The sequence below is a fragment of the Peromyscus eremicus genome, chromosome 7 (assembly GCF_949786415.1).
Source record: "Peromyscus eremicus chromosome 7, PerEre_H2_v1, whole genome shotgun sequence".
Lineage (NCBI taxonomy): Eukaryota > Metazoa > Chordata > Mammalia > Rodentia > Cricetidae > Peromyscus > Peromyscus eremicus.
Window position 1 is genome coordinate 39723381 of NC_081422.1, and position 27693 is coordinate 39751073.

A 27693-nucleotide genomic window follows, 5' to 3' on the forward strand; every position below is an offset into this window, starting at 1 on the left:
ATGGACAGAGGCAGCCACCCGGTAAGTGCACCAACATCTCCCAGGCTCTCCCAGCAGCAGTGGCAGCCTGAAGACAGGCAGGATACTGCCAAGGCCTGCCCTGGGCTTAGGGAGAATAGGATGCCTCTTCTCACTGGAAGCTGCCCGGGCCCGGAGATCTCAACTCCCTTTATCTTCATCCCTAGAAGGAGCCCTAGGAGGAGAAACCCACAAAATATGGGGTCTGGTTACTAGGCACCCCAGGGCTGTGTGGCTGAGGCCCGGACAGGGCTTGGCCTGGGCCCTGGTAAAGACATTGCTGCTGTTCCGTGGTCAGCTTTGCTGGCTCAGAATCTGATTTAATCTAAGTTATTTTTTGCTCATTTGGAAACCAAGAATATTGAACTCATCTTCAAGGATTACATCCTAGGTAGACTCCTAAACCTTCCCAGAAAAATGTGATTTTTTTTTCCTATATACATTTAAGATTTTCATGGGGATTTTTACCCAGCCTTGGTCACTTACTAGAGGACTTAATGCACATGGAAAGTACTTACTTATATTTAACATAGTGTCCTCTGCTACATCTCGGGCTTCTTTCTTCTGCTGCTTTTAGGGGTGGTGGAGAGCAATGGGGCTGTCTGTGTAGAAAAGCGAGTCATGTGTGTATCGGGTATCCCCGAAGCTTTGTTCAGTGTGCCCCTTTCTCCTTAACTTTCCCTTAGGTCATGTTTTCTGTTTCTTTCCACATTTCTGTACTTTATTGATACAGTGGGATCTGAGACTCTGGGAAGGATGAACAAGCTCTGGATTGGAGGAAGCACAAACCATCCCATGTTCTAGGCTGCGGCTATATTGTGGCCCATTCTGAACCTGGGTATGCTTTTGCTAAGGGTTCTGTCTCCTCTCCTCCTATTCCAGACCCTCTAGACTCTTCCTTTTCTTGGCTGCTTTCCTTGCTCTCCCCTCTGGTCCTTTTGGCTCATGCCTTCACGATAAGCAGAAAGGGAGTACACGGGGAAAATGGTGTTTTGTAGGAAGCATGGGACACCACAGTCACAGCCGTGGGCTGTCCTCCTTGGGAACTTGCTAGTTCCCAGACCCAAAGATGGGGACTGAGCTATCTAGAAGGTGGTGAGTTTGAGTTGGGGATGGGCAGAGAGCTTGCCCCTCCCCCTGAGTCGGGCTACAGAGGTGATGTCCATCTGGGGAACTTACCTCCCCAGAGTTAGGAGCAAGGAGTCTGTAGTGGCCCCATAATCTTGTCTACATCTGATTTCTTAAGATTAAATAAGAGTGGGATGGAGGAGTTCAGTGTGTTGGTGCACATCTTTAATCCCAGCAACAGGGAGACAGAAACAGGTGGATCTTTGTGAGTTCAGGCCAGCCTGGTCTATACAGTGAGTTCCAGTACAGCCAGGGTTACATAGTGAGACTCTGTCCCCAAAAAAATGAAGAAAGAGAGAGAGAGAGAGAGAGAGAGAGAGAGAGAGAGAGAGAGAAGGAAGGAAAGAAAGAAAGAAAGAAAGAAAGAGAAAAAGAAAGAAAGAAAGAAAGAAAGAAAGAAAGAAAGAAAGAAAGAAAGAAAGAAAGAAAGAAAGAAAAAAAGAAGAAGAAACTGGAGCTTTCTTTGTGAGAGCTCAGTGGCAGAGAGATGCATTGTGGGTTTTGTTCTTTGCACAAAGAAAGAGGAACTGGTGACCAGTGGGCTTCAGCTGTTGGTGTTCCTGTAGCATGTGCAGGAACTTCAGGAGGCTCTTAGGAAGCGGTGGAGAAGGCACTCTGCTGCTCTGTATTCAAAGGAAAGCAGAGTTGAATGAGTTGGGTAGTAGCTACCAGCTATCCCCACTATGCTGGAGGTTGAGGCAGGAGGATAGAGAGTTAGTCCCAGGCTAGCCTGGGCTACATAGCAAGACTGTAGTTGGAAAATAACCCAAGAAAGAGCCACTTGTTAAATGGTAGGCAGAAGTGACAGAACTCGGCCACTTCAGCTTCCTGTCCCTTAGTGTCTCCATCTGTAAAATGGAACAGCTGTCTCAAGGAGTCTCGGAAGTCGTTTGTACAGTAAGGCTCCTTTACAATGGCGTCTGCTATACCATAGCTGCAGCTATAGTCAGGACATGTAGAATTCTCATCATCATCATCTCTGTCTGGAGTCGAGTGCTGGCTCCTCTACATTGGGACAGACATCTTCTCTCTACACCCCAGTCTCCCCATCTGACAAAGAAGAAGTTTGGACAAATGGCCCCAGAGATCGCTTTCTGTTTCCATGGCTGTCACTGGAATGATACAGAGTAGGACTGAAAGTGTGTCCTACTGGGTGTCTGTGCTGTTCTTGACAAATGTCAAGATCCTGTGTTTTTGCCAAGTGGGTCCTGGTTTTCAATGCTTGGGGAACTGCAGTGCCTTCTAAGGAAGACTGAAGTCAACCCATTGATCAAGCAATGGTCCTTTGGAGAAGAGATTTTCCTCGGCTGGGAGTTCCTGCAGTGCAGCTGGCTGGATGTGAGGATGTGTGAGGCCCAGGATGAGCCAAGGTGCATACCCTTCCCAGGAGGCTGCCCACCTTCCCAAGATGGAAGGGGAAACCAGTACACTCAGGACTCCTTGTCATCCCACAGCCCCAAACCGGAGGCACCTCCAACAGCTTGCCTTTGTCCTGCAGGGCCACACCCCTCACCTGGAACATCTGTTTCATGCTGTCACTGGTGCTGATCAGCATGCACCTGGCACACCCCACCGAGCCTCAGTCCGCCTTGTCCCCTGTGACTTAGTGTGAATATGTGGGAGTGCGTGTCGGGCTTCAGGCTCAGTGCTGGGCGGGAAGGCTGGCTGATGGAGCAATGACCACTTAGCTTAAGTGCCTTGTTTTGGCAACACAGCTTCCTCCTGTCTAGCAACAATGGAGGTGGACTGTACCCTGGCAGGTGGACAGGTGGGAGAACACAACAGAACACCAGCTTGCCCTCCTAGCAAAGGCCTTGGCAGTCCTAGGTGGAGGCTTCTCTGCGTGAGACAGCCCAAAGTACCCACTAGATCCTAGCTCTCTACTGTCACCACCCCAGCCTTTGCAGACAGGAGAGGCTTAGCAGGGAAACAGAGGCAGGAAATAGCATTTGCTTGGCAACAGTGAGCGGTCAGTGCTTTGTTTTTGTTTTTAATCTTTATGTATGTATATGATGTATGAATGTTATGTGTACATGCTCTCTCTGTGTCTCTGTCTCTCTTTCTGTGTGTGTGTGTGTGTGTGTGTGTGTGTGTGTGTGTACAGTGCTTGTGTGGGAGTCAGAGACATCCTTCAGTATTGGCCCTTTCTTGAAACAGAGTCTCTTTTTTTAGCTGTTGCATACATACTTCAGGCTAGCTGGCCCATGCCCTTAGAGGAATTCTCCTGTCTCTGCCTCCTATCTCACTATAGGAGCACTGGGATTACAGATGTGCACTGCCACATTCGACTTTACATGGGGCCTGGGGATTTGAACTTAGATCTTCACGCCTTCATGGCTAGAGCCGTCTCCCCAGGTCCACACACCATGTTCTTTAAAGTCATTGGTGAATGAACAAATGAATGAATGAATGAATGAATGAACAAGCCATCAAGTGAACAGTGAGGAATGATCTTCTGGCTCCTCTTCCTGGTCTCTTTTATGTGCCAAGAGGCATTCTGAACGGAAAAAACTGGGGTGCTCGCCCAAGGCAGTCATTTTCAAGTTCTTGCAGCAGCTGCTGCCTCTTCTATTCAAATGAAATATTGGGTAGAGGTCACTGCATGAAATAATGTCAATTTCTATCTGAGATGGGGAAAGGGCTCAGGCCCCCATGAGGGCCCACGACTGAGCTCCATGGTAACTCTATGAGACCTTAGTGTGTTCTGGAAACCTCCGGGAAACAGTTGTCAACCCCTTCGTTTTAGGCATGAAGTAGTCTAGAACCTGACAGGGACGTGACTGTCCCCTAGCTCACATAGCTGTCTAGGAGTAGAAGCAAGCCCCTGTGCTTCACACAGGGTTTGCTGCACAGGCTGACGGAGTTCCTGAGCTCTGCGTACATATGCCTGGGAAAACTGGTGCTGGGTTTGGGAGGAGGCAATGGAGAACAGCCTGCATTCTGAAGGGCCTTGTATCTGTGGGGTTCTCTAAAGGAGGAGAGCCATGCCTTAAGAGACACACGGGAAGGGGGTGGGGGGAAGGCTGGAGGGGCAGGAGGAGGGAAGAGAGGGGGATCTGTAGTTGGTACCTAAAATGGATAAAAAATTCCTTAACGAGAGAGAGAGAGAGAGAGAGAGAGAGAGAGAGAAGCCCGGCTTTGTCCCAGACCAGTCTGGCCCATGTGAAGATGGCGTCTGAGCTCCCCCAACCCCGCCTCTCCCTGTCTTCACTCCCTGTCCCCAGACTCCAGTAGACAAGAACTTCTATGCCTTATCAAAGAGCACTCCCGGACTAGACAATGTGAGGCCCACCTATTATTCCAGCACTTGAAAGGCAGGGGCAGAGGATTGTGAGTTCCAGATCAGACTGGGCTGTAGAGCAAAATTCTTAAAAACACAAAGACAGACAAAACAGCAGTAGCTTCCAGCAGGAATTAGGGCCCCAGAGTGCTGGGCTCTGACCATGGTCTAGCCCATGCACCTCCTCCTTTGACAGTCCTTAAAACTCAGGGTCACTGGCAAAGAGGGATGCCCCAGAGCACGTCTACTCTTGCTCATTGGAGGTGATCGGAAGAAGGCGATGGAGAGCCCAGCATTAGATAGTAGCAGCTCAAAGATGGGACCAGATGACTAGACCTGTGGCCCTACCACTGCCACAAGCTGGTTTCTTGGGCACATCAGAGCCTCTCTGGACCTTGGCCATCACGTCATAGAAAGAAAGCTTTGGTTAGTGGTCCTTCTGTCCCAGTGTATCCTCAGAGTGATGGTTCTACAAGGGAGTGGCCCTGGGAAGAAGCTTCCACAGGCCTGTCTTAGGCAGGTTCATGGGCTGTCACTGTGGTGGCCACTGCACATTTTCTGGGTCCAGCAGAAAAGCTTGTGTGGAGCTCTTCTCATGGGCCATGTGGGGCTGAGAAGCCAGGGAGCTCAACCTGCAGCCACAGCTAGCTAACTGACTGACCCGCAGGAAACTCAGGGGAGGTCAGTGCAAGACACAGACAGGGGCTGTTAACTAACTGCCATGCCCCACCAGCTGAGAGAAATTAAAAAAAAAATACCCCATTCACCTGGGGGTGCAGAATCCATCCCTGGGAGCTGAGGTAGAATGGGCACAGGACTAGAAATGGGGATGCTTGGGGGTCTTTAGCCCCTGTTCTGCTATATATGGGACTTTGGAAAAAGTATATATATGCATGTGCATGCGAGTGCGTGCATGTGTGTGTGAGTGTGTACTCACATGCATGTGTGTGTGTGTTCATGTGTGTGGTGCATGCATGTGAGTGCACAGGTGTACGAGCATGTGGAGGTCAGAGCAGGCTGCCTAGTGTCTTCCTTATTGCCTTAAGACAAAGTCTCTCCTTTAACTAGTTGGTCTGGCTAGTGAGCTCTAACGATTAGAGTCTCACTCCCAGTACTAGGGTGACAGCCACACACAGCCATGTCCAACCTTCTGCCTTCCTTCATGTATATGCTTCCTGCCCTCTTGGTCTCCTACCATACACCAGAACCTCTAGAAAGTCCAACAAGCTGTGAACAGGGCCCCCAGGGCTGCTCAGGCACAGCCAGGAGCATCAGAGGTGATGCAGTGTGTTTGGTGGCTAATTGGTATGACAAAGGGTAACCTTAGAGACCACGGGGTGGGTCAGAAGGAATGAATGGCAGAGGTAGAAAACAGCCCGAGTTATCCAGGTGCTAACTCGGTCATAGACACCTGCCCATGCAGCTTGAACTGCCTCTGGTCTGTAGGAGGTTGTACAAAGGGCAGGGCCCAGCAAGGACTTGGTCACAAATTATTTTCTCAGGGGGTTGTGCTCATTGGCAGAGGCTGGGATTGGGAGGCCTGAGTTCTGGTCTCCTGATTCTACCTTCGTACTTAGGGACCTTGGACAAGAAGTCTCCTCCCTTCCTTGGGGCCCCATCTGTTGTCAGGGCGAAGTCAAGCCTCCATATGGGAGGGTGACATCTCTGCATTACTCTCCAAGGACGGAGGGGGAGGAAATGAGTTAGCGCTGTAGTAGGTTAGACATCAGGAAACTTCCCGAAGGGTGGAGTGGCAGGCCATGAAATGCATAAAGAGGGAGGCTGTGGGCGCTGGCATTCTCGTGAACTCTGAAGGTGAGGAAGCTTCCTAATGTCCTGTGAAGTCTGGGTCAAAGTTCAGTGGCATCTGTCCTCTTGCCTTGGGGCTGCCCTTCCATTCTGACACCCTCCTGGGACTCCCAGTTCTCCAAGTGGCACTTCTCATTCAGATTTGGGGGTTCTAGGTCTCTCCTCTTGCACAAGTCTGAGAGGCCTACACTACCCACCTTCCACCCCCGGCTCTGGTAACACAGTGCTGACTCTGTCAAAGCTGGGGCTTGATGCCCTCCGACTCAGGGGTACCTACCAGTTTTCCAGCATTACCTACTCTGGCTTCTACTGTCTTCTCACCTCGCTGGCCCATCACCAGTTTCTTCTCTGTTCTCACTCTCTCTTACTCTAATTTCACAAATCTTCCTCTCTTTAATTTCCCTGAACACCTTGCCCTGGACCTTCTTAACCCTCTCCCCTCTAACCCAGTCCATTCATGATGAGGTGCCAGGATCACAGGGTCAAGCCCAGTTGGAGACAGCTAGAGTCCTTGACTGGGGACTCAGAATATTGAGAGTTCCTTTACTTGAGGAGCTGGGGTCGTTCCCTGGAGTCCCAACTCCCCCAGATAGAGTGCGGTGGGTCGATCTGTGGCTGTGGCTAGGCAGGTAGAGCGCAAACCCAGGATGCACACAGCCCTGGGTTTGATCTTCACCTTTGCCGAAGCTGGGTGTGATGGCACATCAGAAGTTCGAGGTCATCTCTGGCTACACCAAGAGTTCAAGGCTAGCCTGAGCTACATGAGACCCCATCTCAACAACCACACAAGCAATTGTGTAAACAAACAAAGCCAGAGGAGGTGGGGGCAGGGATGGCTATTCTTACAGTTTGCTCACCAGGCCCCTTGTGAGAACCAGACTGGACGGTATGTGTGAAATTCTACAGATGGTGAGCCCTGGAGAGATAAGGGAGACTGCTCTGGTCACTTGTGACATCATTGGTTACAAGTTGGCCTGGTTAGAACCCAAGCCCTCTTCCTGACGCGACCTAGAAATTTGAAAATTGATCACCTTTTTATTATTCATTTTTACATGTGTGTGTGTGTGTGTGTGTGTGTGTGTGTGTGTGTGTGTGTGTGTGGTGTGGTGGAGGCTAGAAGACAACTTCCAACCATCATTTCTCTCCTACCATGTGGGTTACAGGAATTGAACTCTGGTTTTCAGGCTTGGCAGCAAGCTCTATTACCCACTGATACATCTCAGCAGCCCTTAGTTCCAATCTCTGTAAAGTGGAGCTAACAATACCAACTACAAAGAGCAAGCAGGAGGTTGACGTGGGGCCAAGAAAGGTGCCTCGTGGGCTGTTATCTTTGTTACAGCTTGACCCTCGGGTATAGTCCAGGCTTGTTCATATAGATTCCTGGTTGTCAGAGGAAGGATTAGCCCTGTTTAAGCAAGTCAAACAAGCTCGCGCTGATCTGCCCAAGGAAACCTAGTAGGGAATGGGTGCAGCCCTATTCAAACAGATGGATTTCGAGCCAAGCATTCTCAAACACCAAGCAGGCCCGCCGTCACAGATGGTGTCACCCCAGCCCTCGCCATGTACCAGTGCTCCGCATGGCTCATCTGTGACTACTGCGATACGAAGCAGGGTGATCACCCACACCTTGCAGATAAGGAAGCTGGCGTGGAAAGGTGTGACGTCACTTGCTCATGTCACGAGGCTGAATTCAGGCATAGTCGTTGTAACTCTAATGGCTGCAGATCTGGGTCACAAGGCTTCAACCAGACCTGGGAGGTGGTGGTGGGGGAGTAGGGGCGGGGAGGCAACCACAGTTTACAACATAAAGTACCACAAGGTCAAGACCCTGCCAAGAAACTGGGCTCCGCCTCAGCCCCCATCCTGCCTTACAAGGCCCCAGACCCCAGTTCTTTCGTCATGCTCCAAATGCTCAGAGTGCCCTGTGTCTGTGTTCAGAAAACAACACCAACAGTTTCTCCTGCCTTAAGGGGGATGTAAGGAAACCTGGGGTGGAATCTTGACTCTGTGGTTTTGGTAATCTAACTCTAGAAAATTAGCTTCTAGAATGACCAATTCTCAGGATGAGGTTAGAACCCCAGAAGGACACAGACATGGAAGTTTGTGGTTGATTCTAAAGTGTATTTTATTGTAGCCAATCATAAGAATTTCCCCAGTATTGGGGAGGACCTGGTGTGAGTTTGCAAGGATGGATGCCAGTGGAGGTACTGTAATACCAGGTCCCTGCCTGGAGCCAAAGTTCAGGCCACCACTGCTGGCAAGTTCACTCAGGGGCTCACATCGCTGAGACCTGTCCCTCTAAATGAATGACCATAGTCTGGCTTTTTTCCCACACTCTTTTCTCCCATCATTCACTCAGACCCCATGGCCATTGAGCCTTGGTCCTCTTAATCCTGTGCATGGAGAGCCAAGGGGAGAAGAAACTGTTATTTACTAGGTGACTTCTGTATCCTGGGCCCTGGCAAGGACTCTCCCAATTAGGGCCAGACTGTTTTACAGATGAACAAAAGGCTTAAGTGACCCAGTGGCTGGTTCCAGTTTTCTTGCTTTGCAAGGACAGGCCTAAGATTGGGACCAAGGGCTGCCTGACTGTCTGTCATCAAGTGCATTCTCAGCCAAGGGGCAGAGTAGTTAGTGGCCCATTGTGCCCAGGGCCAAGTTTGGGTAAAGGAATGTAGCTCAGTGATGGAGCATTTTCCTGCCCTGTGTTCAACTCCCAGCACCCATAAAAACAAGTATGTCTTCTCTTGTTCTGCCTTCCTTGTTCCCACCCCCCTTGTCTGCTTATTTTGGAAATCTATTCTCTAGACAGCAGTGGTTAGAGGGTGGCCTCGGTGTCAGAACAGCTGGGGCAGCAGAAGCAGGTGCCTGAATGTCCCTAAACACGCTCAGATGCATCCCTGTGCGGGCAGCTGGAATAAGGGCACTCATGTGTAACCACCCCTGCCCACCGATGGACCCCAGCAGCTCCCTACAGGAGACTGGCTGGTCCCTGCCTTGAGTGTGGTCAAAATCTTCCTTGAACCCAACACACAAGCCCCAGTAAAGTGAAGATGTGACCAAACCAACTGCCTCTGGTTCCTGGAAGAGATGATTTAAAAAGTATATTCGCTGTGTCCTACTCAGTAGTGACAATGGTCCCGGCTTGTGCCCATTGTTCTCAAGAGAACTTTGAACTGTTCTGCTCAGGACTTGTGTTGAGTATATTCAAGCACACACAGGCCTTTCTCTGTCCCCAGCCACTTGCTCCAGAGTGTTCACCTCCCATTCCGTAGAGCCCACAGCTGGGATGGGCTGCCTGGGAATAGACACAGGAATGCCCTTCACTCTATTTGCAGAATGCTTCTCCAGCAAGGACACCTCCTCCTCAGGCTTCTCCAGCAAGGACATCTCCAGCCCGGGCTTCTCCAGCAAGGACACCTCCTCCTCAAGCTTCTCCAGCAAGGACATCTCCAGCCCGGGCTTCTCTTCCCCAGGCTTCTCCAGCAAGGACACCTCCTCCTCAAGCTTCTCCAGCAAGGACATCTTCAGCCCGGGCATCTCCAGCTGGGGCTTCTCTTCCCCAGGCTTCTCCAGCAAGGACACCTCCTCCTCAGGCTTCTCCGGCAAGGACATCTCCAGCCAGGGTATCACCTTCCAGGTCATCGTCGGGCAGGTCGTCATCTGCCAGGTCAGCCTCCACGACATCCTCCCCAACGAGAGTGTACCTTGTTAGAGCAACACCAGTGGGGGCTGTCCCCATCCGGGCATCTCCTGCCAGGTCAGCACCAGCCACCAGGGCCACCAGGGAGAGCCCAGGTAAGGGGGCCATCGCAGGGAGGGCAGAGAACCAGGGCAGTGTCTTTGGGCAGAGGGATGCTCTCGGAAAGCACTCTGCTCCTTGTGACCCTGGGATAATGACATGGGGGACAGCCAGAGTGGAATGTGGGGTACCTGGAGAGGTGAGGGTAGAAAGGGACCATGACATGACAGCTTAAGATGGGACAATTAGGCAAAAGGAGGAGGGGACCCAAAGGAGCTAGGAAACCGTGACACTGGAGGCTGCTGTGCCTACTGTAGAGCTCTGATTTCAAGAACAAGGGCTCCTGGCTACAGGAGGGGCTGTTTCCTTGGGCTGATCTGCACACCTGCTGGGAAAGCCAGGGTCTGCAGTAGTGCAAGGTCATGGTCAATATGTCTGTCCACATGTGGAGGAAGAATGAGATGGACTCTGACCCAAGCTTCCAAACTTGTGGGGGTAGGGATGAGGTTCAGCATTTCAGTTGCCGGGAAGTCAAAGAGGCCAGTGGGCCTCTAGGCTTGACTCTTCCCCTCAGGCAACTGTTTTCATTTACCCCAGACCTCAACCTGTCCCCGTTGCCTTACCCCCATATACTCAGGCTTGGTTGCTATTTGACTGTGAAGAAATATTCAAGGTTTAGGGCCCATCCTAGCCTGTCCCTGTCCAGGGTAGGAGAGGCACTTTGGTGGGGTGGATTCTGGAATGAGACACTGCATTTGAATCTCTGTCCTGTCAGTCACTAGCTTAGTGACTTTGGATAACTTATTTTATTTCCATGAGCCTCAGTTTCCCCATCTACAGAAGGTGCCTAATAAGACTCGGCTCATGGGATGCTGTGAGGATGAAATAGTCAGACACATGCACAGTGCCTGGCCAAGAGGAGGGACTACATAAGAGGAGTGGAGATGGGTGGGTAGGGGTGGAGATGTATTGCAAGGTGCAAGGGTCCTAGCAAGATCCTCAGGGACCAGTTTGGCTTCTGTCTCTGACTTCCCGCATGCTGAACTCCTCCCCAGCAGTTTCCTTTCCCTACCACCCTGTTCTTAGGTCTCAGCGTGCCCAAGTTCTCCTGGCAGGAGACACAGAGACAGCTGCCACTCATCGGGTGTATCATCCTTCTCATCAGCCTGGTGATCTCACTCATCCTTCTCTGTGAGTTGAACAGAGGGGCCAGGGTGGGTTTGGGTCATCTCAGAATGGAATGGGGTCAGTCATGGAGCCATACCATGGGTCAGAGGGACTTACATCCACATAAGGACCTTGGATCATAGGGTATCAAGCTCCTTTGAGATGATTGGGGTAAGAGTGTGGGGTATCATGGGATTCTGGGTTTGGGTCCATCATTGCATCTGAATTCTGATGATGCATTGGAACAATTGCACTAACTATATTGGGCTCTGTTTCACTATCATCAAATGGAATTGAGTTGATCATTAATCATTCAATTCAGCACATACTTCATAAGATCGATCTTATTCCACTCTACCTAGACTAGGAGAACTATGTGAGAGAAATGTACAATTTTGACATAAAAATCTCACTATGAAAACATGTAGCTATTTATAAAAACCAACATGCCATAAAATAATGAAAAAGTCTCCAAAGGTCAATGGGACAAGGTGTACTGTCTGGGGATTCAGACCCTTCATCTTGTCCTTTGGAAAAAGATACCCAGAACATGCCCCAGGCTCTTTGATCAACAATCTTTTGGAAGCCAGCCCCAAAGGGGAGTCTAGGAGGGAGCAAAGATGAGCACGTATCATCTTATTCTCTACCAGGAAAGTCACCCACTCCTGAGAAACAGAGCTAAAAGTATGTCAGGCTAAGTGATCTCAATGTGACTGTCAGAATAAGCGAGAGTGGGGCTAGTTAGGGCGTGTGCAAGTCCAGATGAGGACCTGGAAAATATGGGAGCCGTTATGTCTCTCTTGAACATCAGGTGTGTGTGTGTGTGTGTGTGTGTGTCTGTATGTGTGTGTGGGGGGTGTGTGTGGTAGGGGAACAGGTGAGCAAGGTCTACATTGGGTAGAGGGAAGGAATCCATCTACCCAGTGGGGAGACACATATTTGAGAGCCTGGAGTCCGTCTGTTTAGTTACTTGAGGCCACAAAGCTTCAAACGTAGGCTGAGAAGGATTCTGTGGAAGAGGCGGCATGAGATGGGGAATGGAGGGATGGATAGGTGCATGGAAACTTGCAGTGCCATGGCTGTTGGGGAAGAGGGTAATGTGCTGTTACAGCTTTGGTACCACACATTCCTGCTCCAGCATCCTGCTCCTGCCTCTGCCTCTCATGAGCTGTAGGATGTTAGCAAGTTAGTTATCACGTCCAGTCTCCATTTCCCCACCTGCTGACTGGATGGTGTGGTCATTATCACGGTGCAGGAGCTGAGACCTGAGACCCCCGTCCTCTCCATCTCCCTTGGCCAGCAGAGTACTCTGCTTCTGAGAACAACAGGAATGACCCATGGAGGGCCATGAGACGCTCAAGGGCAGGCTCACCGAGCAGCCTTAAAGCTCTAACCTGGTTCTACAGCATTTCCCGAAGTCCCCACAGCTCCTTCATGGAGGCCAGAGAGGTCGTGTGATCTGTAGGTCAAGCCCGGCCTCCAGGTTACTCTCCCATCATCACTCCATCCAAAACACCTCACAGTGGTCCTAGGATGTGCAGCTTCCCAGGCACTGTGAGAGGAATATCCAGGACATCCTGGAGCTTCAGCGTCTAGGGTGGGGTGTGGGGAGAGGAGGAGGGAAAGACACCGAGAGGAGAGCATTCGGCATTGAGGCATTGAGGGATTAGGAGGATGTGTGTCTGGACTGGGAAGGGACTGTCTCAGCGGGTGGCCTTCTCCTGAGTGAGAGAGACCATGGTGGAACTGAGGAGACAATGTGAGGTTAGAACTGAGGATTTAACAGAGGCTGGGAGGTTGGGTGAGGCATTAGATGATAGGTCTGTGGGGGCTGCATAGGGAGGTGTCTCAGGCGGTAGAGTAACAGTTCAGGTTTAGAGGCAGAGGAAGACTTGGAGCTGGTTCCTCCATAAGGTGTGAGACGTTTCCTTGCACATTTGGAAATCAGCCAAACATTGCTTGTGGAATGAGAAGACACTGAAAGGCACAGAGAGAGGCAGGGAAGCAAGGACCAAGTACAAGAGACAACCACGCTTAGGGGTGAGGGAGGAGGATGCAAATTTAGGAGCTGCTGAGGCTGGCATGGTGGAGTCCATTAAGAAGACAGGCCAGGTAGTGGCATGCTCACTCTCCCTCTCTCTCTGTCTCTCTCTCTCTCTCTCTCTCTCTCTCTCTCTCTCTCTCTCTCTCTCTCCTCCCCTCCTTCTCTCCTCCCCACCTCTCTGTTTATGTGTGTGTATGTAGCATAGAGAAGAAGGGATGCCAGAGGGGTTCTGAGAGGGAACTCTGGGATACTGGAGAAGAAGGTTTCTCTGGCTACTATCATCTCTAGCATATAAGCTAAGGAAGCTTCCAAAGTAGGATCCATGTCCATCTCTCATCACTTCTCTTGGTCTCTTCCTTTCCTTCTCTGGGTGGCTGGCTGTTCAAATCTGTCTGGGGCTGCTCTAATTGCAGGAGCTTTCTAGAACATTCCTGAGCAGCCCTTTCTTTCCATACAGATGGGGGACGAGAGCCCCAGAGTCCAAGAGGGATTGCAGGTCGGTGTCTGAGAATCCCCAGGGCCTTGGGCTGCTGAGTGTCCTGTCCCTCAGGCTCTGTTAAAAACCAGCTGCCTGCTTGTTGTTTGTTTTGTTTTTCTAGTCTACTTCTGGCGAGGCCACACGGGGATCAAATACAAAGAGCCGACGGAGAGCTGCCCCAACCACGCAGTTCGCTGTGATGGAGTAGTGGACTGCAAAATGAAAAGCGATGAGCTGGGCTGTGGTAAGAAGGCTGAGCGTGGGGAATAGTGTGTGTGTGTGTGTGTGTGTGTGTGTGTGTGTGTGTGTGCCTGCATGTACACTCTGGCGACTACATTATGAAATGTCATAGCTCGGGCAAAGGCCTGGGCAGAAAATGAGAAGATTTTGGTTTGAGTCACAGCAGACAGGGTTTGAAACTTAGTTTTCAGCATCATGTGACATGGATCAATTACCTGCTTCTTAGGGCTCCTAACTTAAAATGAATGGACTGGTTGAGATTGGCGACAGTTACATAAAATCTGAAACTCTGTGAGAGAGAGAAAAACAGAAAATCTGCCTGGAGACAGGCGGGGGGGGGGGGCCCTCTGGAACCCAATTTCTTTGCTCAGACTTGTGACCCCTTTGGTTTCTTCATGTCCTAAACAAGCACAAAGACCTGTTGAGCTCTAGCCCTCTGTGGTTATGCTTGTGTGGTCTTACACACCCTTGCTGAGGGGTGTGGGTGCCCCATCCTTTCAGTCTGCATTTATTAGTGCACACGCCCTTGCCCATGATTGCACCTATCTGTGACCAAGGCTGTCCTGTTAGCTCACACTCAGATTATCGATACTATGCTCCTTATGTCTTTCTTTGAGCATGTTATTGCCCTCTAAGGGTGAGATGCTTGTCCCTCTTCCAGCCATGGCCTCCTGAGTCCTGATGGATGAACAGCTGCCCAGCCACAGCCTCTTGGCCTTAGCTCTGTGCTTATGAAGGCCTTGGGCCTCCAGACATCACGGCTTGGGCAGCTCAGCCTTCCCACACCTCTCCCAGAAGCCTCCCAGAGCCTTTTGCAACTTCCTGGGTGCTGAGACCCTGCTCTGCCCTTTTCTGTTCTGCAGTCAGGTTCGACTGGGACAGGTCTCTGCTGAAGGTCTACTCTGGGTCCTCTGGTGAGTGGCTCCCTGTCTGCAGCAGCAGCTGGAATGACAGCGACTCCAAGAGGACCTGCCAGCAGCTGGGCTTTGACGGGTGAGCATGGAATGGGGGTGTGGCATGAGCGAATGGGGGTGTGGCATGAGCGAATGGGGGTGTGGCATGAGCGAATGGGGGCGTGGCATGAGCGCTACACAGAGAGCCTGTCTCAAAAAGTTAAAGGAAGAGGAAGAGAGAAAGGGAGGGAGGAAGGGAGAGGGGGAGGAAGAAGGGAAGGGGCCCTGCAGGAACCTTGCAGATCCCACTGACGCAGGACACCCCTGAGTCATTAATAAAGGCAGTGGCCTGGGTTCCACGGAGTGCTGGGGAAGCTGTGATTGCACTGGTCTCCCCCAGGGCTCTTTTTGTGAAAACACCTTCAGGACCATCACCATACTGAATGGTTCTGGGATGGCTCTGTGTGGAGGGTGGGTATTTGGGCAGATCTTATCTTCTTACACTGGGCACTAGGAGCTCAGATGTGCAAAACCTTTGGTGGACTTTGAACTAGAGCAGCTGTGGCTTGGTTATGAAGCTCGTTGAATGAGAAACAAGATAGGACCAGTGTGGTTTGGGCCAAGCCCTGTGAAGCTTTGGCTTTAAACGTTTTACGGCTTCAGAAGTGGGTGAACCTTCCTACTTGAAGGCTCCTCCTACCGGAAGGCCAGATGGGCACCTCCATTCACCATCTTGGTCTGAGTTGTGTGTGTGTGTGGTTGCACATGTATATACATATATGTAGAGGACAGAGGGTCAGCCTCAAGTGTTTCTCAGGAGTTAGCCACCTTATTTTTTGAGAGAGGGTCTCTCATCAGTCTGAAGCTTACGAGGTAAGCTAGTCTGGCTGGCCATCGAGCCCTAGGGATCTGCCTGTCTCTACGGTGCTGGGGTTATGAGCATGCATCCTCCATGCCTGCCTCTTTACACAGGTCTTCCAGCTTTTGTGCAAGCACTTTCCCAGCTGAGGCAGCCCTGAGCCCTTTCTCTGAGTTCTTAAGCTAAGTGGTTTAGGGATGCATGGATGAGTGTGAGGTTGTGAGTTCCCCTTAGAAGAAATACCTAGAAAGATAGGGTTGGAGCTAGGACTCAGAGCTAGTTCTCTGCCTCCACCTCGGCCTCAGAGTCTGGTGAGTAAAGGAGGAACTGATTGGTCCAGACTTAAGCCCCAGGTGTCTTGGTCTGTGTGTGATCTCGGGCAAGTGTAAAGCTCTTGGCATTCTCTTTGGATGCCATCGATGCAGAGAGCATCCACAGAGCTTCCAGTAGATTATATGACACACAGGCAGAAAAGAACAAGACAAGACCCTCTTGTGATGTGGGAAAGGCTTATTCCAGCAGTCCCACACCAAGGGTATATATGTGGGGCTCTGTTGGGACACAGTGGAGAAGGTTCTTAAATGTGCTTGGTTAGAGGAACGGCATATTCACAGGCCCAGTTCATGGAAGCATATAGAATGTTCTAGATGTGTACATAAGTTCCAGGCAGAGAGTAAAACATACTGGAATCCTAAGGGTGCTTGTAAAAACGGACCTCACAATCTGAATCTCTAGAATTAGGACCTAGAACTTCTTTAGCAAATGCCCAGGTCTGAGGCATGCTGTTTGGAGAGTCACCGGCATGTATACTGACCACTCTCTGGGTGATCTTGAGCTTGCAGTTGGTGCTCAGTAGGTCTGGGGTGGTGCCAATGCCACGGGACTATGGGCCACAGTTGGTATGGTGTCTTAGTCAGGGTTTCCATTACTATGATAAAACACTATGACCAAAAGCAACTTGGGGAGGAAAGAGTTTCTTTTAGCTTACATTCTCAGATCTCACCCCATCACTGAAGGAAGTCAGGGGAGAAACCCTGGAGGCAGGAACTGAAGGCAGAGGCCATGGAGGAACGCTGCTTATCAGCTTGCTCAGCTGTGCCTTTTTATAGAACTTAGTACAACTGCCCAGGAATGGCAACACTTAGTGGGCTGGGCCCTCCCAGTTCACTAAGGAAGAAAATGCTCTACAGACTTGCCTACAGGCCAGTCCTATAGAGGCATTTCTCAATTAAGATTCCTTCCTCCCAGATGCCCCCAGCTTAGGTCAAGTTGATGTAAAAACCAGCCAGCCCCCATATAACGGGCTAGGTGGGTGTTCTTAAAGTCAAGGATACATCAGAACTGCCTGGAGCTGTTAAAACATGTTAGGTTGCTGGGTGCCTCTCAGAGATTTTTCAGTGAGTCTGATGTAGAGCCAAGAATATGCCTTTCTAACCAGGCACTGGTGATGAGGCCAGACCTACACCATATTGGAGAGCTATTGGGCCGGTCGTAGGGCTGGTGGGGGCAGGAGCAGAGCATGTGGTGGAGCCAGGCTTTGAATGTTGTGCAGGACTGGCTACCACACAGGCTATTCTAGCCTGCCTCTGTCTGTCAGTCTGTGGTGCTCTGTCGGATTCCAGCTCCGTCCTGTTGAAGTGTTCTTGAGGGGAGGAGAGAGGAATGAGGAGGTATTAGATAGAAATATAGGCATAGATGGAGAGAAAGACAGAGACACAGGCTAGCTTTGGGAGGGCCCTGGGTCAATACCCAGTGGCCTCGAAGTTTTTTCCAAAGAGCTTTTTATACAATGTCAAGGGGCGAGACAAAAGACCTCTCCCTTTCAAGATCAAAGCACAATATACAGCCAAGTGTAGACCCTTCAAAACACCTGGTAACCACGCCGTGGCCAAATCATCCCGTTATACAGTCCCGCTGGGTAAAGCAAGCTCAGATTCTCTGACCTTGAGCAAGGTCTCCCTAGGGAGCTCCTGTGGGCATCCACAGTGCTCTGATGCTGAAGGGGACTTAGGGTCTGTGCACTGCAGGGTGTTCATTCTTCTTCCCTCCTCTTTGCAGTGCTTACCGAACAACCGAGGTGGCCCATAGGGACATCACCAGCAGCTTCTTACTCTCTGAATACAACTCCACCATCCAGGAAAGCCTCTACAGGTGCAGTGGAACAACTGGGCTGACTGTGTGCAAACAGAGGACTGAGGGACTAGTGGAAGGTGCTTAGAGTCAGGGATACCCCTCCCATACTTTCCTGGGACCCAGATTCCCAGGCTCCATTGCAAAGTGCCAGGAGTACTGTGGACACCTAGGGCTTAGAAGCTCTTATCTGAGATCTGGTAGAGAGATCACCCCAAGGTCAGAGGCTCCTGCTTCCTAATCTCCAAGGGCTTGCCTGATCTAAGAGATCTCTGTGGGGCCATAGAGAGCTAGTGCACAAGGCTCCCCCTGGTAGACTTAGATTGGAAAGATGTATCATTGGGGACAGGAGCAGGGGACTGACAGATACAAGTAGTCAGGGCCCAGGAGGTCCACCTGTGAAGCTTCAGCACCCCCTGTCAGCTTTGCACGGCAGTTCCTCTTTGTCCCAGCCCCCTCCCCCAAGATGGAAGTCTTCGCACTAGCATTGCTCACCTACTGTGAGGGTGAGAGGAGACACAATGGTCCCTTGGTGTCTGCTTTGGGCTAGGCCCTCTGCATGCTACATTGGGGATCGATCGTGAAGCTATAGAAGAGGCTCGGTGGGGTCTGCTTAGTTGTAGAATGAGGCTGGGACCATGAAGGCTTGCTTGGGTTCCAAGAACAGGGAACTAGCTGATGTGAGTGATTCACCAAATGAAAACTGGGAGGGGAAGGGGATGATGGTGGAGGTAGTTTGCTCACATCCACATTCCCGGAGAAAGCACTATAAGGAGGATCACCCAGTGGGAGAGGGAAGGTCTGAGTCTCCACCTTTTTTGTGAAAGGTAGCTTCCCTGGAAATGGGACAGGATGTGAGCAGGTACCAGTCTGGAAGACGAGGCAGCTACTAACTCCTTTTCTCATCTTTTGTGTCCCCGTACTACAGGTCCGAATGTCCTTCCCAGCGGTACGTCTCCCTCCAGTGTTCCCGTAAGCTGATTTTCTTCTTGTAGTATGGCCTAGGGGGCTTTCTAGGGCAGAGGGATGGAACCTTTCTAGGGAAGATGGCTGCTCCTGGGATCCAAGCCCGTGAGTCTGCTTCAGGGCCAGGGAGCGTGAGAATGCCTGGGTAATATTTCCCTTCTAGTCCTTCTGACCTTGGGAAATTCGGTCTTGCAATCTCTGTCATTCCAAGGGAGTCATGTGAGTCTCCTGAACTTTTGGTAGAGGCTGAGAACTGAGGGAGGACAGCAGGAGTGGGCTAGCTGAGAGATTTGTGTCAATGCTCACTTGAGCGCTGGTCCATGGAGGGTACTGCTCCTGTGTCTGTACAGGTATAGCTGTAGTTACTGACTTTGAGAGCCTTGCAGGGCAATTACCATTACTACCCAATGTCCCTTGCCCAAGATCAGAACCCAGGCAGGTGGGGAGCTGATACCTGACCTTGGAGCTGACCCCTAAGCCCTAGCTGTGAGTAGCTCCACAAGTTCTATGTTCTTGGTGAAACCGGGGTGCAGGCTGGTCCACTGCTGTGGTTGCAGTACCCACTGCTCAGACAGTGTGCTGCTCTCTCTCCTCTGCAAGCAGAAAAGCCCCATGTCTGAGCACACATGTAGGCTGCCGCTCCTTGTCCCGGGCTTGACTCATTGCGGAGTTGCTCCTTGTGCAAGCCCAGCTATGCAGCACAGGACGTGGACTCCTCCTTCATCTGAAATGAGAGGTTGCTACACTCATTCTCACCACCTCAGGGTTGTGACAGCATCTTTTGCTTTTCCGGGCCCTTGGTGACAGCCCTGGGACTCACCCTCATAACCAAGCCAGCTTCAATGCCAAAGCATTGGGTACGAAGTAAGCATTTGGCAGGTTAATGCAAGAACGGCTGAATGGGAACAAGGCGGATGCCCTCTGAGGTCAGACTTCCTACTAGATAACCCCAAAGGTTAAGACCACCTTGTACTATTTCTGCTTGGACAGGGAATAGGGGTGCCACATTAGATTGTATGACCAAGGGGTGACCTTCGGGATAGGACTGCCCAAGCCTGCCCCGGGCCCAAGAAGAGTAAGAGAGGTTCTAAAAGAATCCTCTGACCTGTTTCGTTCTCTCCATTCCCCCCAGACTGTGGTCTGAGAGCTATGACCGGGAGGATCGTGGGAGGGGCTCAGACCTCAGAGACCAAGTGGCCTTGGCAAGTGAGCCTACACTTTGGTTCCACCCACATCTGCGGGGGCACACTCATCGATGCCCAGTGGGTGCTCACGGCTGCCCACTGCTTCTTTGTGTAAGTGCCTGGTGGGGGGGGGCGGGGCTTCATCAGATGCTGCTGGGGACTTGGAGCCCACTAGGAAGGGCTTATGGACACTTTAGTGTAAGCCTAGTTCCTTGGGGTTAGTTACTGCTCCAAAGATGGAGTGTGAATGAGGGTTTGGCCCTGAGCTTGAGCCAAGGATGGAAAACAAGAATCCTAAGCAAAGCGAAGCAGGCCGGAAGAAGACCTTCGGATCCTTTCCCTGGAGAGCAGATGAAATGAAGCTCCGGCTTCTTGTTTCCACCTCCTGCAACAACAGCTGCAGAACAGCAGGAGGGTGACGACGACGACAACGGGGAATTCTGTCTCAGGACTTGAGGGACAGCAGGAGGGTGGCACAGTTGGCTTCTCCGAGTCTCCAGCAGCCTTTGGGGACCCATAGCACAGATCTTGTGGAAACTGGCTCCCTGAGTAATGAATCTTCATTACCGTGTCCTGTCTAAATCTCCGCGGCTGATGCCATTTGTCCCACATCCTGGGTTCCGTCCTTAGTGGCATGCGGGTGGGGTAGTAGGGATGAATGACACACAGAAGAATCACTCATTCATTCACTTTTTTTTCATACTCTAAGGTTCAGGGCAGCCAGTTCAGAACAATTTTGAGGAGAGTGAGAGATAGTTTTGGGGCTTCATAAGATAGAAGATTCATTCAGAGGTCATTTTATCCATCCTCCTGTCTTCAGGCTGGGGCTCCTGCTTTGACTGCCTGTGTGTTTCAGATCTTGCCAGTGACCTCTGCTGTATAACTTAACAGTATTTATACTCTGTGGCTCTTGTAGGACTCGGGAGAAGGTTCTGGAGGGTTGGAAGGTGTATGCAGGCACCAGCAACCTGCACCAGCTCCCTGAGGCTGCCTCTATCTCCCAGATCATCATCAATGGTAACTACACCGACGAGCAGGATGACTATGACATCGCCCTCATGAGGCTTTCCAAGCCTTTGACCCTCTCAGGTGAGTGAGTGTGTCCCTGCTTCCCATCACCCTTGACTTGGAAGCCCCTGTTTCCCCAGCTTTAGGCTTCCGGGTGTCGTCATAGCAAAGGGAAAGAAACTTAGAGATCATTTCATGAAGCACATTTCTTTTACAAGTAGGAAAGCTGGGGCGGGGGTTGGAAGACTTGACTCAGTGAGTAAAGTTCTGGTCTATAAGACTATACTGGTCTTAATATAAATATTAATATAACTATCTTAATATAAATAATCTTATATAAATAGAATTGACTCACTGTTAGTAACGATGTATTTAGCAGCTGCCAGGCAGTGTGCGTTAGTTAATTGTCTCATTGCTGTGACAGAACACCAGTAAAAACAATTTAAGGTCAGAAGGATTTATCTGGTTCACGGTGTGAGGGGGCTGGTCCACCATGGAGAAGAAGCACAGTAGAAGGCGGGTAATTTCCCGGTGTCAGGAGCGTGCTCATATCCAAGTGAGATCAGGAAGTGGGGATGGGCTATGAACCTTTAGCTCCACCCCCTGCAGCCTGCTTTCTCCAGTGAAGACCACCTTCTAAAGGTGTCACAACCTCCCAAAGCAGAGCCGGGACCAAGTGTTCAATCACATACGCTTATATGGCACATTTTACATCTAAGCCATGACACACATATTTGGTTTGCATGATTGTGTGTACTCTTCCCAACCAGCCCAGTAGAGCACAGGGCCTATGAGCTCCGTCTGACATATGGAAAGTAGAGCTTTAGAGAAAGATGTTAACTGAGGGCTTGAGTGACAGTTGGCCTCCTGGATGGTATGTAGATGGATCTGACTCCAAGTCAAGCTCCTTCCCACCTGGGCTAGCTGATGGCATGGAGCCGTGGAGAACATGAGTTGAGCACAGTTTTATGTGACTCACTGCTCCAACTTGGGAACAAAGGACCAAATGAGGCCCCGTGACAGAAAGACCACAGAAGTTCCCAGATCACTGGGGACACTGAATGTCAAAGAAGGCTTCATTCATTCATTCACTCACTCATTTGCTCACTTCTTACTGTGTGTCTACTACACAGACATAGTAATAAGTCTTGAGCCTGTGAACTGGTGTTTCCTCACATATCCATATGTAAGCAGTGTCTGCCACCCATTGGAACAGCTAGTTCGTCAGAGTGGGGTGAGGAGAAAGAGTCCTGGGCAGAGAGCTCTGATGTGCAATCTGTCTCTATGGCCACACCCACCCAGGCTCATCTATGGAGCCTAGAGCTATGGCCATGCCCACCCAGGCTCATCTATGGAGACTAGAGCTAAGCTGTGGACTCAAGCAGCCTCTTTCTGGGCAGCTCACACAAACAAATCATGAGCCTGAACAGGGATTCTTGACCTTGTACAACTCTGAAACCATTTGGCTAAAACACCCATGTTTTACTCGGTTTCTCTCCTGGCGTGGGCACGTCCTTAAATCTAAGAACCGCAGTTCAGATTTATATAGTCCTAGGGTCAGACCATATGCTTGGATTTTTGGTTTACAAACCAGGGCAGGATTTTCTTGAATCACAGTATTTTCTGTGAAAACTCAATAATTTAAACTCCTCCCTGTAGTTGGTTGTTTTTCACTCTTTGGCTCTTTACTCTTTGGGGGGCCCGCCACCCAGCTCCCAAGTAATCACACACTGAGACTTATTACTTATGAAAGCCCAGCCTTAGCTTGGCTTGTTTCTAGCCAGCTTTTCTTAACTTAAATGATCCCATCTACATTTTGCCTCTGGGCTTTTATCTTTATTCTGTATACCTTTTTTTACTTCTTACTCTGTGGCTGGCTGGCCCTGAGTGTCCTCTCTCCTTTTCTTGCTCCTTTCTCCTCAGTCTCCTTCTTCCTCTTATTTATTCTCTCTGCCTGCCAGCCCCACCTATTTCTCTCTCTACCCAGCTATTGGCCATTCAGCTCTTTATTAGACCAATCAGGTGTTTTAGACAGGCAAAGCAACCCAGCTTCACAGAGTTAAACAAATATAACACAAAAGAATGCAACACATATTTGCATCATTAAACAAATGTTCCACAGCATAAACAAATCTTTTTTTTTGTTTAAACACATCTTAAAATAATATTCTACAACACTTCCCCAAACAAGAGCAATCTACAGCTACAGGATATATACAACTGTGTTACATGTTAAGATACATTTCAACAATGAGCATAAAGAAGAAATCATTTGATTTTTTGTTAATAATAGATATTACCCTTCCATTTTCATTTACTGGTGTGTTTACTCTCTAGCAGACAAAATGTGTGGATACTAACGTTGAAGCCCCAATTCATGAAAGAATTTAACATGTGCTCCAGTCTCATTTATGCTGCTGTAATAAAGGACCCTGACCACAAGCAACGTGGGGTGGGGGGTGGGAGGTTAGAGTTTATTTGGCTCGCAATTCCAGGTTGTGGTCCATCCTTCCAGGGCCATCAAGGCAGGTACTCCGGCAGCTCATCACATCACATCCATGGTCAAAAGCAGAAAGAATAGCTGCATCTTTGCTTGCTGCTTAGCGCTCTCTTAGACAGTTCAGGGTCAGCCTATGCAATGGAGCTGATCACAATGGGCTGGGTCTCTTCTTCCATAATTAGCAATCAAGATAATCCCCCACAGACATGCTCACAGGCCAGCCTGATCTAGATAATTCCTCAACTGAGACTCTCATCCCAAGTGATGCCAGGTTATGGCACGTTGACATCTAAAACTAACAATCACGACCTGAATTCGCCTCTCCCTCTTTAGTGCCCCCCTCCCTCCTCAAATGTTCATAGATTCCTGAGCCTGTGTCAGGCCTAGAAATGGGTGCAGAATGCAGTAGTGAACATAACAAATGGCTGAGAATACTGCAAAATCCTACCAGTGAGTATTTTCCTCCTGTCCTTCGGAGCTGAGTGGTCAGTATCACAGACCATCCAAGGGGAGCCCTTGCTGAGGGAGCTCATGAAGTGATGTGCAATGACACTTGGTAGATAGTGCCTGGCATGGGAGCTAGTTAGCAGGGGTTTGTGGTCTCAGTTATGTGCTCTTCTTGCTTGGACGGTTGACTCACCCCATGCCAGATGACTGTTTAGACAGAGAGCCCCAAGTGGTGGCCAGCCAACAGATGTCCTCCTGGATCAGGTGGTATGCAACAGGGGCCTAACACCAGAAGCTTATTTTTCACTGTCCATGCTTTGAGGGAAAGGCCTGGGAGAGTCTTAGCCAGGAGAGTTGCTCGTGATGGAGGGAGCCTTTCCTCCTCCCCATGCCAGCTTGGCTCCAGCAAGCTTCCACAGCTCTACACTTGTGTACACAATGACACTGCAACCAGAGTGGCTTCCTGGATGCTGGCAGCACACTGAAGACTGAAAGGTTCAGATGAAATGATTGGCTTCCATATCTGGTCAGTCCAAAGCCTTAAAGGATTCAGAGCCAAGGCGAGAGAAAGGATCAGATTCCTGTAATGTGTTTGCTCTGCCTCACCCCTCCCTCTACCCAAACCCCCAACCTTGCTCTTTCGCTAACACCTAACTGTCTCGTCGCAGCTCACATCCACCCTGCCTGCCTCCCGATGCACGGTCAGACCTTCGGCCTCAATGAGACCTGCTGGATCACTGGCTTTGGCAAAACCAAGGAGACAGATGGTGAGAAGAAGAGATGCAAGACTGTGTGTGTGTGTGTGTGTGTGTGTGTGTGTGTGTGTTTGTACAGTGTGTGTTGTAGGCCATGTGTATGCAGATGAAAGCCTATGGAGGCGAGAGTTTGGGTGTACAGACTCATGGTTCATAGATGAACATGGACACCTGTGATTATATTGGCACTGTCCATGTGAGAACACTTTCTAGGCAAGACTTCCAGGAAGCCCCTACAGCTGAACAAGGTGGGTTTACTGCTCAGGACAGTGAGGGGAAACACACACTTCAGTAAGAGGCTGTCAGAAGAACTGGAGAAATGGCTCAGTAGTAAGTGTTAAGAGCACTTACTACTCTTCTAGAGGACCTGGGCTTTATTCTCAGCACCCACATGGTGGCTCACAACAGCCTGTAACTCCAGTTGCAGGGCATCCAAGGCACTCTTCTGGCCTCCAAGGGCACCAGGTACCTAGATACAAACAAAGAAAAGTTCATACACATCAAATGAAATAAATGAATATTTTTAAAAGATGCTATTAAAAAGCGCTTATTGTAGGATGTGTGTACCTTGGGGGGAGTTCAAGGAAGTGGTACTTTTCTCTAAGTTGGATGCTGTTGAGAACCAGTGGCTGGAAAATGTAGTAATCTCCTCAAGAAGGAAGGTAGAGTCTCAGGCTATGATGGTGCAGGAGCAGCGGGCCCTGGGCTGACTGGGAGAGAGGATGTTTCATATCTGTTGTTTGCAGAAGGACTTCCTACTTGCAGTACTGGGTCTTGAACCCAGAGCCTCTTGCTTATGCTAAAAAAAAAAAAAGTGCACTACTGCTGAGTGGCATTACTAGGCCTTTGTGCTCAGTGGGTCACCCCAACTGAAGCTGCACTCATTTAGCAGCCTAGGCTTGCCTTGAACTGATCCTTCTGCCTTAGCCCCCAGGGTAGTTGAGGTTATAGGCCTGTACCACTAGGCCTGGCTGGGACAAGGAAGAAAGGAAGGATGATGGAGTAGTTTCATTTGTCCTCACTCAGTCTGAGCGCCTTGTCTGGGGTTAGCCATAGATGACCATCCGTGTCCCTCAGAAGGACACTGTGGCCTGGCCAGCCTGGTCATTACATTCAGGTCAACTGCACCAGACAGGTCACTATTCCCTGCTTCCTATGATGGAAACCTGACTGGTCTGGATCCAGCCTCCTGACCTTGCCAGTTCAGTGATTAGCTACACAGAGGTGGGCAGATCATTTCTTCAGTCCTATGTGTCTAGATATGTAAGTGGGAGATCAAGACCTGCCCTAAAGTCTTTAGGCTTCTGAAAACGAATGGCACATGGGATGATGCTTGGAATGTAGATGAGTGTGTGCCAACTCAGGGTGTTAGTTACTCTGCCACAAAATCCCTGACAGAACAGCTCAAGGAAGGAAGCGTTTATTAGCTCACAGTTCCACAGCCCCTCCTGGGAGGGGTGTCAGGGCAGCCTGAGCTTAGGCGGCTGGTCATACTTGCAGTCAGAGGGAGATAAGGACTGCTAGTCTGTCCCCTTTCTCTTTTTTATCCAGTCTAGGACCTAACCCATGAAATCGTGCTGCCCATATTTAGGATGGGTCTTCCTACCTTAGTTAGTTAATCAAGAAAATCCCTCCCAGATGTTTCCTGAGGCTCCTTTCAGAGGTGATTCTAGGCCCTGCCAACTTGACAGTCCATACAAACCGTTGCAGTCAGGTAGCCCATAGGCTTGTGAGTTTGTGTGGGAGCAAATCTCTGTTTTATGGCTGGTGAGTTGTGTCTGGTGTGAGAATGTGTGTTCCACCACAGAAGGCCCCCTTGGAGTGGGTTTGGACACAGACATGGTGCCCTCTACTCCCAGGGGACTCAGACTCTGGGTCCTGAGGGTGCAGCTGACAGCTGTGAAGCTTTTCACAGTCTCATTGGCTTCCTGTTCTCTCTCCCCGTGTTCACCTCACTCAAGAGAAGACATCTGCCTTTCTCCGAGAGGTTCAGGTCAACCTCATTGACTTCAAGAAGTGCAATGACTACTCGGTCTATGACAGTTACCTTACCCCAAGGATGATGTGTGCCGGGGATCTTCGAGGAGGGAGGGACTCCTGCCAGGTGAGGTCCTTGTGGGTGGGGCTCAGGTCTCATGACCCCGGAGATGGGAGATGGCTGGAATGCTAAGATCGACATGGGAATCGGAGACCTATCTTTTCCTGATTTGGACCCCTCTTCTGCACCAGGCTGACTCACTCTCTGGCTCTTTCTTGCAGGGAGACAGTGGAGGACCTCTTGTCTGTGAGCAGAACAACCGCTGGTACCTGGCAGGCGTCACAAGCTGGGGCACAGGCTGTGGCCAGAGGAACAAACCTGGTGTGTACACCAAAGTGACAGAAGTTCTTCCCTGGATTTATAGCAAGATGGAGGTAAGAGCATAGGCCAGGGGTTGAGCTTGGAGGAGGGTGGAGGGTATTCACCTGAGCCCTGTGCATTTGGGGATGTCTAAGACAGGGTTAGATGTCAGGCATGGGACCAGGCCAAGATATCTGTTTTCCCTCCTTCCCTCCATTGGAACAGAGCCCAGAGGTTTATAAAAGGGTGAACCTAGTCATGGCCCCAGCACCAGTACTGTTCTCCCCTCCCATTGATAGCCAAAGGTATCCAAATTGGCCACTAGAGTGTGCTAGGGGGCTACCTTCCATGGCAGGAAGTTGACCATGAGGGAACATGGATCTACCCTGGCTCTGCTGGCTCTGCCCAGCCAGACCCTGCCTCCTTGCCAGTCTCCTGTCTATAACCATAAAGCCGGTGCTATGGCCAACCCTCCCCCATTCTTTGGGCAAGGGAAGATAATGCAGAATGCAGAGGGAAACTTCACCAGAACTGCCTGCCATGAAAGTGCTTCCCCTTTCTCCTAGAGAATGTGCCAGCTGGCATTCAGCTCTAGGGAATGTTGGGCCCTGGGCTTTCTAGCCCTTGGGCTTCTAAGTTTCATGCCCACCCTTAATCTGTTTTCCTGGTCTCTTCCTCAGAGCGAGGTACGCTTCCGGAAATCTTAA

General features: G+C 50.3%; 1 protein-coding gene across 2 annotated transcripts; it reads left to right on the forward strand.

Moving 5' to 3' along the window:
• Tmprss13 (transmembrane serine protease 13) lies at window positions 1-27693 on the forward strand. Of its 2 annotated transcripts, XM_059266882.1 has the most exons (13): window positions 1-21; window positions 9574-10033; window positions 11064-11168; window positions 13788-13910; window positions 14770-14899; window positions 17717-17809; window positions 18717-18760; window positions 19887-20049; window positions 20855-21027; window positions 24562-24660; window positions 26610-26752; window positions 26908-27060; window positions 27667-27693. In XM_059266882.1, the coding sequence occupies exons 1-13, from the start codon at window positions 1-3 to the stop codon at window positions 27691-27693; spliced, it is 1734 nt and encodes a 577-aa protein (XP_059122865.1). The 2 variants fall into 2 exon arrangements, with proteins under 2 accessions (XP_059122865.1, XP_059122866.1); XM_059266883.1 differs by lacking the exon at window positions 11064-11168.